Below are 16,280 nucleotides of genomic sequence, written 5' to 3'. Positions count from 1 at the left end.
TATAAAAAGCAAATATTCTGTGAACAGTTATAGGTGTTAGGACTGGATCAAGAGAGATTGGTTCAATATGTGGTTGTGGTTCAACATGAAGAACATGAGTAATCCTCTCTGGACTAGTCTACGACCTCCAACCCATAAAAATTGTCAGTCTGTAAAATGTGAACAGTAGCTTTGCAGTTAAAGGGATACATCAGGAATATATATGTATAAAGCTCCAAAGCCACCACACTACCTGGATATGTTCCCTGTAAACCATCCTGCCTGATAAACAAGGCTTCTGTGGCCCCTGTTGTCTTCTCTGGCTGCTTGATATTCTTTGCCATCCTTCCCTTCCCTAGCCTACATCTCCCAGCAATCACTGCAGGTCTGCCAGTCCCCACCCTCCTGCTCTAAGCAGCAGAAAGAGGTTCAGTGTCTGATTGGCTGAGGCTGCACACACCACCCAGTCCTAAGCACTAAAGAGACCATGACTCATCGATTTAGGGCAGAAACCACATGGTCTGTGTCTTTCAGGAGGGTGGGGGCTGCTTTTAGATAGGGATTTGGACAAAGACAGATTGGATGGCTGGATGATGTCATTACTTCACGTCATGCATGAAAGTGACAACCAAAGAGGGAAAATAGCTATCACTTATCCAAAAATCTATCACTTATCCACTATGCATGCGCGACCCAATGATCCATTCCAAAGGAAAAATCTTTACCCTTCCAGTAGTAATTAGCAGCTTTATGCTACAGAGGAAATTCTATTCTTTTTGAATTTCTTTTTTGTCTTGTCCACAGTGCTCTCTGCTTACACCTCTGTCCATGTCAGGAACTGTTTGTAGCATACAGCTTCTAATAAGTACTGGAAGGGTAAAGATTTTTTAATTGAAGTAATTTACAAATCTGTTTAACTTTCTGGCACCAGTTGATTTTAAAAAAATGTTTTCCACCAGAGTACCCCCTTAAGTTGATGCCAGGTAGTGCTGGGTGGTATGACCAAAAATATATATCACGGTATTTTTCCAAATTTAGGCTGGGTTCACATCACGTTTTTGCCATACTGTTTTCAATCCGTTTTTCTAAAGAAACCTGTTTGCCAAAAAAACGGATGGAACAGTATGGGGAAAAAGTAAACCCTATGCGTTTTTAAACTGTATACTGTTTTTAAAAGTGCATACAGTTCCGTCCGTTTTATTTTTTTTTAAAACATACAATTTTGATGATTTTGTCCATTTTTAATGGGAGGGGTGTTGGGTGGGGACTTTAAGATGCAAATGCGTCGTCAACCACGGTTTTGACTCCGGTTTAAAAACTTTACTGCAACCGCATACGTTTTTTTTAACATGGATGTCAATGGGAAAAGCACATGTATACAGTTCCATATGGGAAACCGTACATGGTTTTTACTTTGCACATGCGCATTTGCATCCTAAAGTCCCCACCCAACACCCCTCCCGTTAAAAATGGACAAAATTATCAAAAATGTATGTTTTTTTTTTTTTTTTATAAAAACGGACGGAACTGTATGCACTTTTAAACAGTATACAGTTTAAAAACGCATACGCTTTACTTTTTCCCATACTGTTCCATCCGTTTTTTTGCCATACGGTTTTCTTTAGAAAAATGGATTGAAAACAGTATGGCAAAAGCGTGGTGTGAACCCAGCCTAAGGCAGTTTAACAGTATTTCGGGGGGGGGGGGTCCTCAGTATAGTGTCAGGTGATCGGGGGTCCTCACCATGGTACCCGGGGTCTTGGCCAGGCTGCCCGGTAACTCTCCTCCATGTCTCTGCAGTTCTGCTCGAGTTTCCCGGTGGTCGGGGGTCCTCACCATGGCACCCGGGGTCTCGGTCAGGCCGCCCGGTAACTGTCCTCCATGTCTCTGCAGTTCTGCTCGAGTTCAGTGTGGCTCGGACTACACTTCCCAGAGACGCTGCGCGGCCGGACCTTTCTCTACGCCATCACGCATTGGAGTTGGTTGCTATGGAAATGGTATTGCGGTATGTGAAAAATTAATATCGTAAAGAAAAAACACACCGGTATTCGGTATGAACCGGTATACCGCCCAGCACTGATGCCAGGTACTATTTACATTTTTTTTTTCTTCTCAAAAGAGTGTAAGAGACAACCAAAGTAATTTAACTGGATAGTCCCGGGAGGATACACTACAGGCCGCCATTGATTCCAGCCTGAAAAGCTTCACTATAGAGACAAGGTAACTGTGTATGCCGTGTCCGTTCTCTGCCCTATCCAGTCTGGAATGAGCTCCACCGGTGTCAGTGTTCATAGCTAGAATTCCTGAGATAAGATGAGGCGACTTAACAGGGAGGTGTGATAGACCGGTGATGTACACGGTTCATTCCGTCTCCCCTCATGTACGTGTCACTAACGTACAAATTTTTGCATTACTCTTCGCTCAGCTATTTAGAACCAACCATGCAAAGGTTCATTAAAGGGGTACTCCGACGATAAACTCTTTTTTTTTTTTTTATGAACTGGTGCCAGAAAGTTGAACAGATTTGTAAACTACTTCTATTTGAAAATCTTAATCCTTCCAGTACTTATTAGCAGCTGTATGCTACAGAGGAAATTCTTTTCTTTTTTAATTACTTTAATTACTTTTTTGTCTTGTCCACAGTGCTCTCTGCTGACACCTCTGTCCGTGTCAGGAACTGTCCAGAGAAGCATAGGTTTGCTATGGGGATTTTCTCCTGCTCTGGACAGTTCCTGATACGGGCATCGGGTGTCAGCAGAGAGCACTGTGAACAAGAGAAAAAAAAAATTCAAAAAGAAAAGAATCAACTCTGTAGCATACAGCTGCTAATAAGTACTGAAAGGACAAATATTTTTTAATAGAATTAATTTACAAATCTGTTTAACTTTCTGGCACCAGTTCATTTAAAAAAAAAAATTAAAAAATTTCCACCGGAGTACCCCTTTAAGAGATCTAAACTTCTAGCGCTGACATTTTGCTGCAGAGTTTCGCATAGGATTCTGCAACAATCTATCGCATAATGCGCATGTAGCATAAGGAATTGTGAATTTAAACCATATCATTAAATGGGCGCTGTCAGATTCAAACATTTTTTGATATGTTGTACATCTTGGCAAAACATTAACCTAATGTTTATAGAAATCATTGCTTAAAAAAATGTCCACTAGGGGTCCCCGTACTATCCAGAATATAATCCTGTCAGGCCGCAGCATCATCTTTGTCCCAGCTGCAGCACAGGCTAGGACAAAGTCCAGGAAGTGAGGGCGGGACTAGCACTATTCTGTGCTCACTCCTGTCCTATCAGATTGCAGCATGAAAACAGAGAGGAAGGGGTTACAAAGCAGCCTGCTGTGATTGGATGAAGAGACCCAGCACAGCAGGAAGTAAATGCATGGTGAGTGAGGGCTCTGTGCTTGCCTCAGACACGCCCCTTCTTGAGCAGTGGATGTCAGAATGAGTGAGCAACAGAGCAGAGGGATTTGTGAGCCAAATACATAAGCTAGACACACAAAAAAGGCATGTAAAGCGTTTGCATGAACTTGTCAGTAAAATATAGAAATATAATTTTTTTCTGTGATAGCATGGTACGATTTACAGGGGTATTCAGTCTGCAGAATTTAATTTTTACTTTTTTCAGCAGGTCTGGGTGGTTTGAAGATAAAAAGGAAAACATACTCACCTGCTCTGATCCCCCACCGCTGCCATTCCAGCAGTTTCCGGTCCCCGTCACACAGCGCTGCTTCTTGGTTCCTGTAACATGTCTCAGCCAATCAGTGTCCGCAGCAGGAGCCTGTCCCAGCCAGTGATTGACAGTTCCCTCGGGGACGACGCAGCGGTGAGCAGCGGGAACTGGGAGCCGTTAGAACGGCGGCAGTGCGGGAATTGGGGCAAGTGAGTATACTTTCTTATTTATCTTCATACCAACCTTACAAACGTTTAAAACTTTTTCTTCTGGTCCCGGAATACTCCTTTAGCTTCATTCTATGTAAATGCAGTGCTTCCCAAGCAGGGTATACTCCAGCTGTTGCAAAACTACAACTCCCAGCATGCCCGGACAGCCTTCGGCTGTCCGGGCATGCTGGGAGTTGTAGTTTTGCAACAGCTGGAGGCACCCTGATTAGGAAACACTGTTGTAAGGTGTATGTTGTCCCTTTGTCAGGGCGGATAAGTATTGGCCATGTTGGATTTTAACTGTGGATTCTGGCAGCAGCTTACCTCCCCTCTCCCCATGGCATTATCAGGGATAGAGCTGTCAGCTAAGTTTACAATACCGTTGTGCTGCTCTGTTCTATTCAATGTATTTTTTTTTTTTTGCGCCGTGCGGACACATCAGGGTCCCATTGACTTTAACTGGGGTCCGACGGGTTTCTGTCAGGTCTCAGTTGTTTCAGCGGAGAAAAATACTTCTTGCACTATTTTAGTCCTAAAATAAAAGTAATTTAGATGGACTCCCTCCCAAAGGAGCACAGCGCTGATGTGAACAAGATCTATTATGTACGGTCAGCTATACCATAACACGACGTATGCGTTTCGCCTGGGTTTCTCCTTTAAAAATCTTTTTTACCGTAAAAGTCGTCAATAAATCCTTAAACAAGTCCTCGTTTTTCATACTCCTGGATGGCTAATCTGCCGAGCAACGCAATATAGAAGCAAGCGTAGCATCAGTGCACGACCGTGCAGATCAATCCTGGAGAAGATAGGTGACGACTAATATAGGAGGGTGAAAAACTTAAAGGGGTACTCCCGTGGAAATTATTTTTTTTTTAAATCAACTGGTACCAGAAAGTTAAACAGATTTGTATATCACTTCTATTAAAAAATCTTAATCTTTCCAGTACTTTTTAGGGTCTGTATACTACAGAGGAAATGGTTTTCTTTTTGGAACACAGAGCTCTCTGCTGACATCACGAGCACAGTGCTCTCTGCTGACATCTCTGTCCATTTTAGGAACTGTCCAGAGCAGCATATGTTTGCTGTGGGGATTTTCTCCTACTCTGGACAGTTCTTAAAATGGACAGAGATGTCAGCAGAGAGCACTGTGGTCATGATATCAGTAGAGAGCTCTGTGTTCCAAAAAGAAAACCGTTTCCTCGTAGTATTCAGAAGCTAATAATTACTTTAATAGAAGTAAATTACAAATCTGTTTAACTTTCTGGCACCAGTTGATTTAAAAAAAAAAAAAGTTTTCCACCTAGAATCAACTTAAAGGGGTACTCCGGTGGAACATTTATTTTTATTTTTTTAAATCGACTGGTGCCAGAAAGTTAAACAGATTTGTAAATGACTTCTATTGAAAAATCTTTACCCTTCCAGTACTTTTTAGCAGCTGTATGCTACAGAGGAAGTTCTTTTCATTTCTTTTTTTGTCTTGTCCACAGTGCTCTCTGCTGACACCTCTGTCCGTATCAGGAACTGACCGAAGCAGCATAGGGTTGCTAAGGGGATTTTCTCTGGACAGTTCCTGACATGGACAGAGGTGTCAGCACTGTGGACAAGACAAAAAAGAAATAAAAATAAAAAAAGAATTTCCTCTGTAGCATACAGTACTGGAAGTACTGGAAGGGTAAAGATTTTTTTTTTATAGAACTCATTTACAAATAGCATAACAACAATATACTTATATACTATTTGCACAACAATCCAAAATTATAATTTTCTCATTTGCCATTTGAAACTGCTGGATGCCCCTTGTTTGGAGACCACCACAGCACGCGCGCACATAGCGCCTAGGTCAGACACGTGGAACGCCTTCTCCGATCCAGCTGCATCCACCATCCACAGCCCCGGCTTTCCTACGTGAGTCCCGGACACTACTGCAAAAGGCCGGACGCCTGCCGTGCCAGTTTGGGACCCACAGACTGCCGGAGTGCCACTCACCCCCCCCCCCCCCCACACACACATACACAGACGGGCATCCTTCACAACCCAGGACGCGGCCGTTGACAGCACAGGACACAGTCGTGACAGCCGTACCAGCCCCGAGCAGACGTGTATCCTGCGGGTGGTGAATGGTGCTGTGCACCGATTACCATTACAGCGCTCCTCTAATACAGCGCGATACTACTAAGGCATATCTATACTCATTTGCACTATTCATAAAGAACTGTATCTGCAACAATTGTATCACCAACGAACTAAGTGCAACAAGTGTACACATATATGAACTACCTGCATGCATCGTATGTCTTAGGGGGGATTAAACTGGCAGAGTCACTGGTAGAGAAGGATCTGGGTGTACTTGTAGATCACAGACTACAAAATAGCATGCAATGTCAGGCTGCTGCTTCCAAGGCCGGCAGGATATTGTCATGTATAAAAAGAGGCATGGACTCGAGGGGCAGGGACATAATACTCCCCCTTTATAAAGCATTGGTACGGCCTCACCTGGAATATGCTGTTCAGTTTTGGGCACCTGTCCATAAAAGGGACACTGCGGAGTTGGAAAGGGTGCAGAGACGCGCGACTAAACTAATATGGAGCATGGAACATCTTAGCTATGAGGAGCGATTAAAGGAGTTACAATTGTTTAGTCTTGAGAAGAGACGTTTAAGGGGGGATATGATAAACGTATATAAGTATATAAATGGCCCATACAAAAAATATGGAGAAAAACTGTTCCAGGTTAAACCCCCCCAAAGGACGAGGGGGCACTCCCTCCATCTGGAGAAGAAAAAGTTTAGTCTCAAGGGGCGACACGCCTTCTTTACCGTGAGGACTGTGAATTTATGGAACGGTCTACCTCAGGAACTGGTCACAGCAGGAACAATTAACAGCTTTAAAACAGGATTAGATACATTCCTGGAACAAAATAACATTAATGCTTATGAAGAAATATAAAATCCCATCCCTTCCCCAATATCGCGCCACACCCCTACCCCTTAATTCCTTGGTTGAACTTGATGGACATATGTCTTTTTTTCGACCGTACTAACTATGTAACTATGTATGTAACTATGTATGTAACTATGTATATCATCTACGGATAAGTGCAATATACAGATATACGAACTATATCACCAACGGATTAAGTGCAATAAGCATATTTTTTATATATATATATATATTTTTTTTTATTATTGACAGATATTTGGAATATTTTTATTAATGACAGTTATTTTACTGCCACATTTTTAAAGTGTTTTACATTGCCGTTCACCTTATGCAAGGGCCCTGCTGAGGTGAAGGCATATACCGGTAATATTAAATAACATTTAATAAACAATATATACTTATACCATCATTTTTCTATTCTGTTCTATTTTTTTCTCTATATTTTATTCTATAACCTATACATATAGTACTCTAGAGGACATACCGTATATACTCGAGTATAAGCCGAGTTTTTCAGCACGATTTTTCGTGCTGAAAACACCCCCCTCGGCTTATACTCGAGTGAACTCTCCACCCGCAGTGGTCTTCAACCTGCGGACCTCCAGAGGTTTCAAAACTACAACTCCCAGCAAGCCCGGGCAGCCATCGGCTGTCCGGGCTTGCTGGGAGCTGTAGTTTTGAAACCTCCAGAGGTCCGCAGGTTGAAGACCACTGCGGCCTTCGACATCATCCAGCCCCCTCTCACCCCCCTTTAGTTCTGAGTACTCACCTCCGCTCGGCGCTGGTCCGGTGCTGCAGGACTGTCTGGTGGGGAGGTGGTCCGGTGGGATAGTGGTTCCGGGCTGCTATCTTCACCGGGGAGGCCTCTTCTAAGCACTTCGGGCCCGGCCCCAGAATAGTCATGTTGCATTGACAACGACGCAGAGGTACGTTCATTACCAACGTACTTCTGCGTCATTGTCAAGGCAACGCCTCTATTCCGGAGGCGCCCCCGGTGAAGATAGCAGCCCGGAACCACTATCCCACCGGACAAACTCCCCTCCGGACAGTCCTGCAGGACCGGACCAGCGCAGAGCGGAGGTGAGTACTGAGAACTAAAGGGGGTGAGAGGGGGCTGGATGATGGTGAAGGCCGCAGTGGTCTTCAACCTGCGGACCTCCGGAGGTTTCAAAACTACAACTCCCAGCAAGCCCGGACAGCCGATGGCTGCCCGGACTTGCTGGGAGTTGTAGTTTTGAAACCTCTGGAGGTCCGCAGGTTGAAGACCACTGAGGGCGGATGATAAGAGGATGATGAAGGGGGGGTGTGGGATGATGAAGGGGGGGTGTGGGATGATGACAAGAGGATGATGAAGGGGTGTGGGGATGATGACAAGGGGATGATGAAGGGGGGATGTGTGGGATGATGACAAGGGGATGATGAAGGGGGGATGTGTGGGATGATGACAAGGGGATGATGAAAGGGGGGTGTGGGATGATGACAGGCGGTGATGATGATGAGGATGTTAATGACGGGTCTGGATGATGACAGGGCGGGATGATGTATTTCCCACCCTAGGCTTATACTCGAGTCAATAACTTTTCCTGGGATTTTGGGTTGAAATTAGGGGTCTCGGCTTATACTCGGGTCGGTTTATACTCGAGTATATACGGTACATATACTATTCAGCTACAGTCCTTTTTAGGGTGAAGGCAACACCGTTAACCTCGAGTACTACATCCTATGTGAGCTACACAATTTTTTCACTTTCATTTACAAATCTGTTTAACTTTATGGCACCAGTTGATTTAAAAAAAAAAAAATTTTTTATTTAGTTTATTATTTATTTGGCTTATTAACTGCAAGAGGAACCCAGGAGCGCCCCCCGAGGACTCCTCACTGGTAGTATAACTTTTTTCACATCTTTTAGAAAATTATTACCATCCTGTAGGGTTACGGTATATTATATCTTATATCTGATGACAGGTCCCCTTTAAAGGTAACAAGTCCATTATTTCACCCGTAAAGAACACTTAAGACTAAATGCAGACATAAATCACATTTTCATTTACAGAATGTTTTCTCCGGGGACCTATAGAGCTGAACGGAGGCTCGCAACGTACGTAAGAGGCGTTCGATAATGGAGTAGACTGACTGTATGGATTGGGAGCAATTAGGCATCTCTCCGACACGGAACATGGGAAAACATTACTACATATGGAATCTATGCCCTTAAACCAGTGTTTTGCAAACAGCGTGCCTCCAGCTGTTGCAAAACTACAACTCCCAGCATGCCCGGACAGCCAAAGGCTGTCCGGGCATGCTGGGAGTTGTAGTTTTGCAACAGCTGGAGGCACACTGCTTGGAAAACATTGATTTAAAGGGGTTTTACAGGAAAAAATATTGTGAAAAGTTAAACACGTATAAGTTTTTTTTCTTAAAAAACTGATGCAACCTGACACCATTTTACAAACCGTATACGATTTTGAACCGTATATGGGTTCAAATTTGTACACACGTTTTGATACAGTTTAGTCCGGTTTTGAGGAATCCGATTTTCATCAAAAACCTGTGACGGGAACTGTATCGAAAAAACGTGGTGTGCATGCAGCCTTAACATTGTAAACCGTGTTTCAAACGCATCATCCGGTTTAGTCCGTTTTGCATCCTATATGGTTATGTCCATTTTATTTTCCCGTACCCAAAACCGTAGCCTACCACGTTTTTTAGTCCGGGTGAAAAACTGTATTAAAACGTATACTTTTTTTTTCTTTAACATGGGAGTCAATGGGGAACCGTACAGACCTGTATGTGCGTACGGTTCCATCCGGTTTTCACCATACGGTTTTTTACTTTGCAGTTTTTTGTTTTTTTTCTTGGAATTTCAATCAAACAAGTGAAACTTTATTCAAAATGGAGTGAAAAGTTAAACACGTATACTTTTTTTTTTTTTTCTTAAAAAACTGATGCAAGCGGACATCATTTTTCAAACCGTATACGGATTAAAATTTGTACACACGTTTTGATACAGTTTAGTCAGGTTTTGAGGAATCAGTTTTTCATTCAAAAACCTGATACGGGAACTGTATTGCAAAAACCTGGTGTGAACCCAGCCTTATGTGACTGATGATATACTGTAGCACAGCGGTCTGTGACCTCTGACCTGACATCCCCCCCCCCCCCCCCACATTGGTCAATATGGACTAGTGCACTGTTGTCTCAGTAAGGCTGAATCCATCCTCACCCTGAGTTCAACTTGTCTGCGACGCACAAACTGGGGCTTCAATACTTCTGTATCCCAGTGTTTCCCAAACAGGGTGCCTCCAGCTGTTGCAAAACTACAAATCCCAGCATGCCCGGACAGCCTTCGGCTGTCCGGGCATGCTGGGATTTGTAGTTTTGCAACAGCTGGAGCCACCCTGGTTGGGAAACACGGACGTAGGTGTATACGTTTTCGTATACATCAAAATGAAACTTGCTGTAACGAAAACGGTGCCGAAACGCGTGAACGCAGAATTACATGTATTCTAAAGGCAAAATGCGCGTTAACCACATTGAATGGACTTAATCCGCATCCAAAAAACGCGACAATACTGACCGAAAAACGCCATATTGTTTCCTGAAAGCAGAATATGAAATGCAAACACCCATCGTCCTATTTTACTAAGACAAAAACGGTTTTTACTAGCGAAAAAAAATAGAGCTTTTCCGCCTAAATTGGTAATGTACAAACTGCGGACCTGCAGCTGTTGCAAAACTACAACTCCCAACATGCCCGGACAGCCTTTGTTCTGGAGATAGTGATGGGGTCCCAGCAGTCGGATTTCTAGCGATCAGACACTTATCCCCTATCCTGCAGCTAGGGGACACGTTTTAAAATACTTGAGTACCGCTTTAAGGTTGCGTTCACACGTGCGTATTTTTGCTGCAGATTTGCTTCAGCAGATTTTGCTGCCCATTGAAGTCAATGGGCAGCAAAATCTGCAGCAGCAAGTCTGCAGCAGATCTGCAGTAAGAATACGCACGTGTGAACGCAAACTAAGGGTACGTTCACACGAGCAGATTACCTGCAGAATTTCTGCAGCAGATTTTGCTCCCATTGACTTCAATGGGTCCAAAGGACAATCTGCAAATCTACCTCTACTGCGGATTTTCTGCTGACCCACCAAAGTCAATGGTAACAAAATCTGCTGCGGATTTTCCGCAGCAGGCAGGCTGCGGAATTTCCGCAGGTAATCCGCCCGTGTGAACGTACCCTCAAGGCAAGTTCACACGTGTGTATTTTCTGCTGCCGCGGATTTGCTACCCATTGAAGTCAATGGGCAGCAAAATCTGCAGCTGCAGATCCGCAGCGACAAATTCGCACGTGTGAACGTACCCTGAGGCCCTATGTTTACGCTCTACGGGTTTTCTGTGGATCTGCTGCAGTAAATGCGTGGCGTCTGCGCCGAAACAAGTCCACCTAATTAAAACCAGTTGCAGAAAATCTGCAGAAAATCGACTGCGTGTGAATGCAGGCTAAAAAGACCATCTTTAGGGATGTGTACTGTAGTATGAATACGGACATATGGGTGCGTACGGTGGAGCAAAAACGTAAAACGTAGCTATTGTTTTGCGTTTAATGTTATTTTTCAATGACTAAGGCCCCATGGGCCGAAACGCTTTGCGCTATTTGAATCCTTGTCGTTTCCTATGGCAACCAATATGTCTCAATAAAGAAGTTCCTTTTTCACGAGTTAGCGCTGGACATTCTCTTCTTTTGAAAATGCACGACTGGCTTCGGACAAGCAGAGGAGCATCAACAGCGTGCGGCGTGGCGAGAGCGAGGGCAGGGCTGCTACACGGAGAAATACGGTAATCGCTTAAGCGCCTAATACCTTCCCTACAATATATTTTACGAGTTACTTAATCTCTTCATATCGCTTTATAGTATCTTGATGGGTTGTACTGACTTGTATTTGTCGCATCAACCTGCCCGTTGTTGTGTCGGGATAAGGCGACGCTCTGCTCTGATCTTGGCGTGGCTTCGCCGCCGCACATAATCTTCGGACACGCCTGTATACCGGGCAAGAACCGAAGACTCCTACAACGCTGCGGATTGGGACACCCTAAGACAGCGTTTCCCAAAACCAGGGTGCCTACAGCTGTTGCAAAACTACAACTCCCAGCATGCCCGGACAGCCTTCGGCTGTCCGGGCATGCTGGGAGTTGTAGTTTTGCAACAGCTGGAAGTACCCTGGTTGGGAAACACCGCTCAGGGGATCAAAAATTTACATTTTAAAAGGGGGACTCCACTGGAAAACATTTTTTATTTATTTTTTATTAACTGGTGCCAGAAAGTTAAAGGGGTATTCCAGGAAAAAACTTTTTTTTATATATCAACTGGTTCCAGAAAGTTAAACAGATTTGTAAATTACTTCTATTAAAAAATCTTAATCCTTTCAGTACTTATGAGCTTCTGTTAAAGGGGTAGTCCAGTGGTGAAAAACGTATCCCCTATCCTAAGGATAGGGGATAAGTTTGAGATTGCGGAGGGTCCGACCGCTGGGGCCCCCTGCGATCTCTCTGTACGGGGGCCAGGCTCTCCGGCCAGATAGCGGGTGTCGACCCCCGCACGAAGCGGCAGCCGACACGCCCCCTCAATACATCTCAATGGCAGAGTCGGAGATTGCTGAAGGCAGCGCTTCGGCTCTGCCATAGAGTTGTATTGAGGGGGCGTGTCAGCCGCCGCTTCGTGCGGAGGTCGACACGCCCCCTTCCCGCGGGCTGTCGGGGCTCCGTACAGGAGATCGCAGGGGGCCCCAGCGGTCAGACCCCCCCCGCGATCTGCAACTTATCCCCTATCCTTAGGATAGGGGATAAGTCGTTCACCACTGGGTCACCACTGGACTACTCCTTTAAGGTTGTTCTTTTCTGTCTAAGTGCTCTCTGATGACACGTGTCTCGGGAAACGCCCAGTTTAGAAGCAAATTCCCATAGCAAACCTCTTCTAAACTGGGCGGTTCCCGAGACACGTGTCATCAGAGAGGACTTAGACAGAAAAGAACAACCTAAACTTCAGAAGCTCATAAGTACTGAAAGGATTAAGATTTTTTAATAGAAGTAATTTACAAATCTGTTTACATTTCTGGAGCCAGTAAATATATAAAAAAAAGTTTTTTCCTGGATAACCCCTTTAAACAGACTTGTAAATTACTTTTATTAAAAAAAATCTTAATCCTTTCAGTACTTATGAGCTTCTGAAGTTAAGGTTGTTCTTTTCTGTCTACGTGCTCTCTGATGACAAGTGTCTCGGGAAACGCCCAGTTTAGAAGCAAATCCCCATAGCAAACCTCTTCTAAACTGGGCGGTTCCCGAGACAGGTGTCATCAGAGAGCACTTAGACAGAAAAGAACAACCTAAACTTCAGAAGCTCATAAGTACTGAAAGGATTAAGATTTTTTAATAGAAGTAATTTACAAATCTGTTTAACTTTCTGGAGCCAGTTGATATATATATATATATATATATATATATATATATATATATATATATATATAAAAAAAAGTTTTTCCTGGATAACCCCTTTAAACAGACTTGTAAATTACTTTTATTAAAAAAAAAATCTTAATCCTTCCAGTACTTATCAGCTGCTGTTATTATCTTTTTGAATTTCCTTTTCTACCTGACCACAGTGCTCTCTGCTGACACATCTGTCCATTTTAGGAACTGTCCAGAGCAGGAGAGGTTTTCTATGGGGATTTGCTCCTACTCTGGACAGTTCCTAAAATGGACAGAGGTGTCACAGCAGAGAGCACTTGTGGTCAGGCAGAATGGAAATTCAAAAAGAAAAGAACTTCCTGTGGATCATAACAGCAGCTGAAAAGTACTGGAAGGATTAAGATTTTTTTTTAATAGAAGTCATTTACAAATCTGTTTAACTTTCTGGAACCAGTTAAATGTTTTCCAGTGGAGTACTCCTTTAAAAAAAATATATATTTTATTGCCTTTTATGCATGTTTTCTTTTTGCTGTTTTTAAGGTGTTTCCACGCGCTTTTCTGATATTTCAGCGCAAAAAAAAAAAAACAATGCATCATAAAACATTCGTATCACGTCTAAAATGAGTACCGTGCACTTATTTCCACCACAATGCCTGTGAACTGTGCAGCATTTTCCAATCGAATTCAATGGAAATGGGGAAGAAAAAAAAAAATATATATATATATTTTTATGGCACAAAACATAGTGTGTGAACAAAGCCTTAGCACAGTGCTCCGAAACCTGGGGCTCTTCAGGGGTGCGAACCACAACGCCCAGCAGGGCTTGCTGGGCATTGTAGTTGTGCATACAACGAAGACCCAATTTTTTAAATGTATTTTGGTGGTCAAGTGGGCACCGGCAAAGCAAGCAGGCGCTAGGACCACTCAGAAATGCGCCGTTGAGTCTGGGATCCGGAATGTCCGCAGCAAAGAAATTTCGTAGTGTTAGGGTGCGTTCACACGCTCTTTGTTTTTGCGGGTTTTCCGCAGCGTATTTGAAAGTGGGCGGGCTCTTCTGGGCTGTCCATAGCAGATTGTCCGCGGCGGAATTTACGCTGCGGAAAATCCGCCGCAGTCCCTACTGACTTCAATGGGGCTTGCGGCGGATTTTCCGCAGCGTAAATTCCGCCGCGGACAATCTGCTATGGACAGCCGAGAAGAGCCCGCCCCTTTCAAATACGCTGCGGAAAACCCGCAAAAACAAAGAGCGTGTGAACGCACCCTTAATGGTGCAAAAGAATCCCATTGAGGAGAATAAGAGTCTGCTGCACCGTATTTTCAGAAAATCTGCAGTGGGAATGAGCCCTTAGGGTGCGTTCACACGCTCTCTGTTTTTGCGGGTTTTCCGCTGCGTATTTGAAAGGGGGCGGGCTCTACTCGGCTATCCGCAGCAGATTTTCCACAGAGGAATTTACGCTGCGGAAAATCCGCCGCAAGCCCCATTGAAGTCAGTAGGGACTGCGGCGGATTTTCCGCAGCGTAAATTCCGCTGCGGACAATCTGCTATGGACAGCCGAGAAGAGCCCGCCCCCTTTCAATTACGCAGCGGAAAACCCGCAAAAACTAAGAGCGCGTGAACGTAACCTGAACGGATGCTGCCGTATGCCGTCCGCTTGCCATTAACTTACATTGTAAAGACAATCGTATATCGTATAATTGTATATAAATATTTTATATATATTTTTTGCACACTATGGCGCGGGTCAATACGTTTTCTTATACAGCAAAATGAAACGTAATGTAATGGAAACGGGGACGAAAACGCGGCGTGAACGTAGCCTTACATGTATTCTGAAGGCAAAACGTGCGTTAACCGCATTAAATGGACTCAAAAAAACGTGACAATAGCGACCAAAATATACGCCATATTGTTTCCTGAAAGCAGAATATGAAATGTGAACACCCCATCGTCGAAAGAACGTTTTTTTACAAGCGAAAAAATCAAGGTTGGTAGTGTACAAACTGCGCACCTGCAGCAAAACTACAACTCCCAGCATGCCCGGACAGCCGTTGGCTGTCCGGGCATGCTGGGAGTTGTAGTTTTGCAGCAGCTGGAGGTCCTCAGTGTGGAGACCACTGACTTAAATAGTAAATCCATCGCCATTTTCATACTTCGATATTCCCAGACAATTCGCTATTTTACAATACGGATGTGTTTTGTTTTATTTTATAATTTTTTTTAACGGTTAAATGGCGGTCGTAAAATTTTACCACACAAGTTACAGGTCTCCCATGGTGAAGGGTGCCACAGGGTGCATAGCATTGCATTACATGGGATATAGGGTATTATTATAGAACATATGGCAATGAATGGCATCAGTGGTGCCAGGGTACTATGGCAGTGACAGTCAGCTCCCCATCCCTCATAATAAAGCCCACACCAAGTGGCAGCCATACAGATGCCCTCCTCACCCCCCTCCCCCGGGTGCCATTACTAGCAGGTGCATGTATGAGGCAGGGATGGCGTCTTACCGAAGTACACGGTCTTGTCACACTTCGGGCACTTGGATGCCATGCTGCATACGCGTCCTTTGTGGCACAGGCTCCGGGTGCTGAGCTGTATTGCCGCTGCCAGTCTCCCACATTCTGGGTAGACGTCAGTGGGCAGCTCCCCGGCCCCTCCCGCCTCCTCCTTGGGATTCGCATCCTATTGGCATCAGGCGGAGAGCGGCCCCGCCCGCCATTATCTCCCCCCTCCCGCCACCGGCTCCTCCACAGCTACTGTCTGTCACCGTGCCATGTCTGGGCATCCTCACCATGAGGGCACGGTATACAGCATCAACCAGCCCGGGCATCCTCACCATGAGGGCACAGTATATAGCATCAGCCTGCCCGGGCATCATCACCATGAGGGCACAGTATATAGCATCAGCCCGCCCGGGCATCATCACCATGAGGGCACAGTATATAGCATCAGCCTGCCCGGGCATCCTCACCATGAGGGCACAGTATACAGCATCAGCCTGCCCGGG

The 16,280-nt window shown here is 44.6% G+C and overlaps 1 protein-coding gene across 1 annotated transcript in view; it reads right to left on the bottom strand.

Annotated features, from left to right (window-relative positions):
• Positions 1-15,939, bottom strand: part of CRIP2 (cysteine rich protein 2) — a 93,353-nt gene extending 77,414 nt beyond the window's left edge. The window contains exon 1 of the mRNA XM_056546472.1: positions 15,781-15,939. Coding sequence (XP_056402447.1) covers positions 15,781-15,823 — 43 coding nt within the window. The 5' untranslated portion in view covers positions 15,824-15,939. The remainder of the gene's footprint in view (positions 1-15,780) is intronic.
• Between the last annotated feature and the right edge of the window lie 341 nt (positions 15,940-16,280).

Source organism: Hyla sarda, chromosome 11 (assembly GCF_029499605.1).
Source record: "Hyla sarda isolate aHylSar1 chromosome 11, aHylSar1.hap1, whole genome shotgun sequence".
Lineage (NCBI taxonomy): Eukaryota > Metazoa > Chordata > Amphibia > Anura > Hylidae > Hyla > Hyla sarda.
The sequence above is the reverse complement of the archived record's forward strand: the minus strand, read 5'-3'. Positions and strand labels throughout refer to the sequence as shown.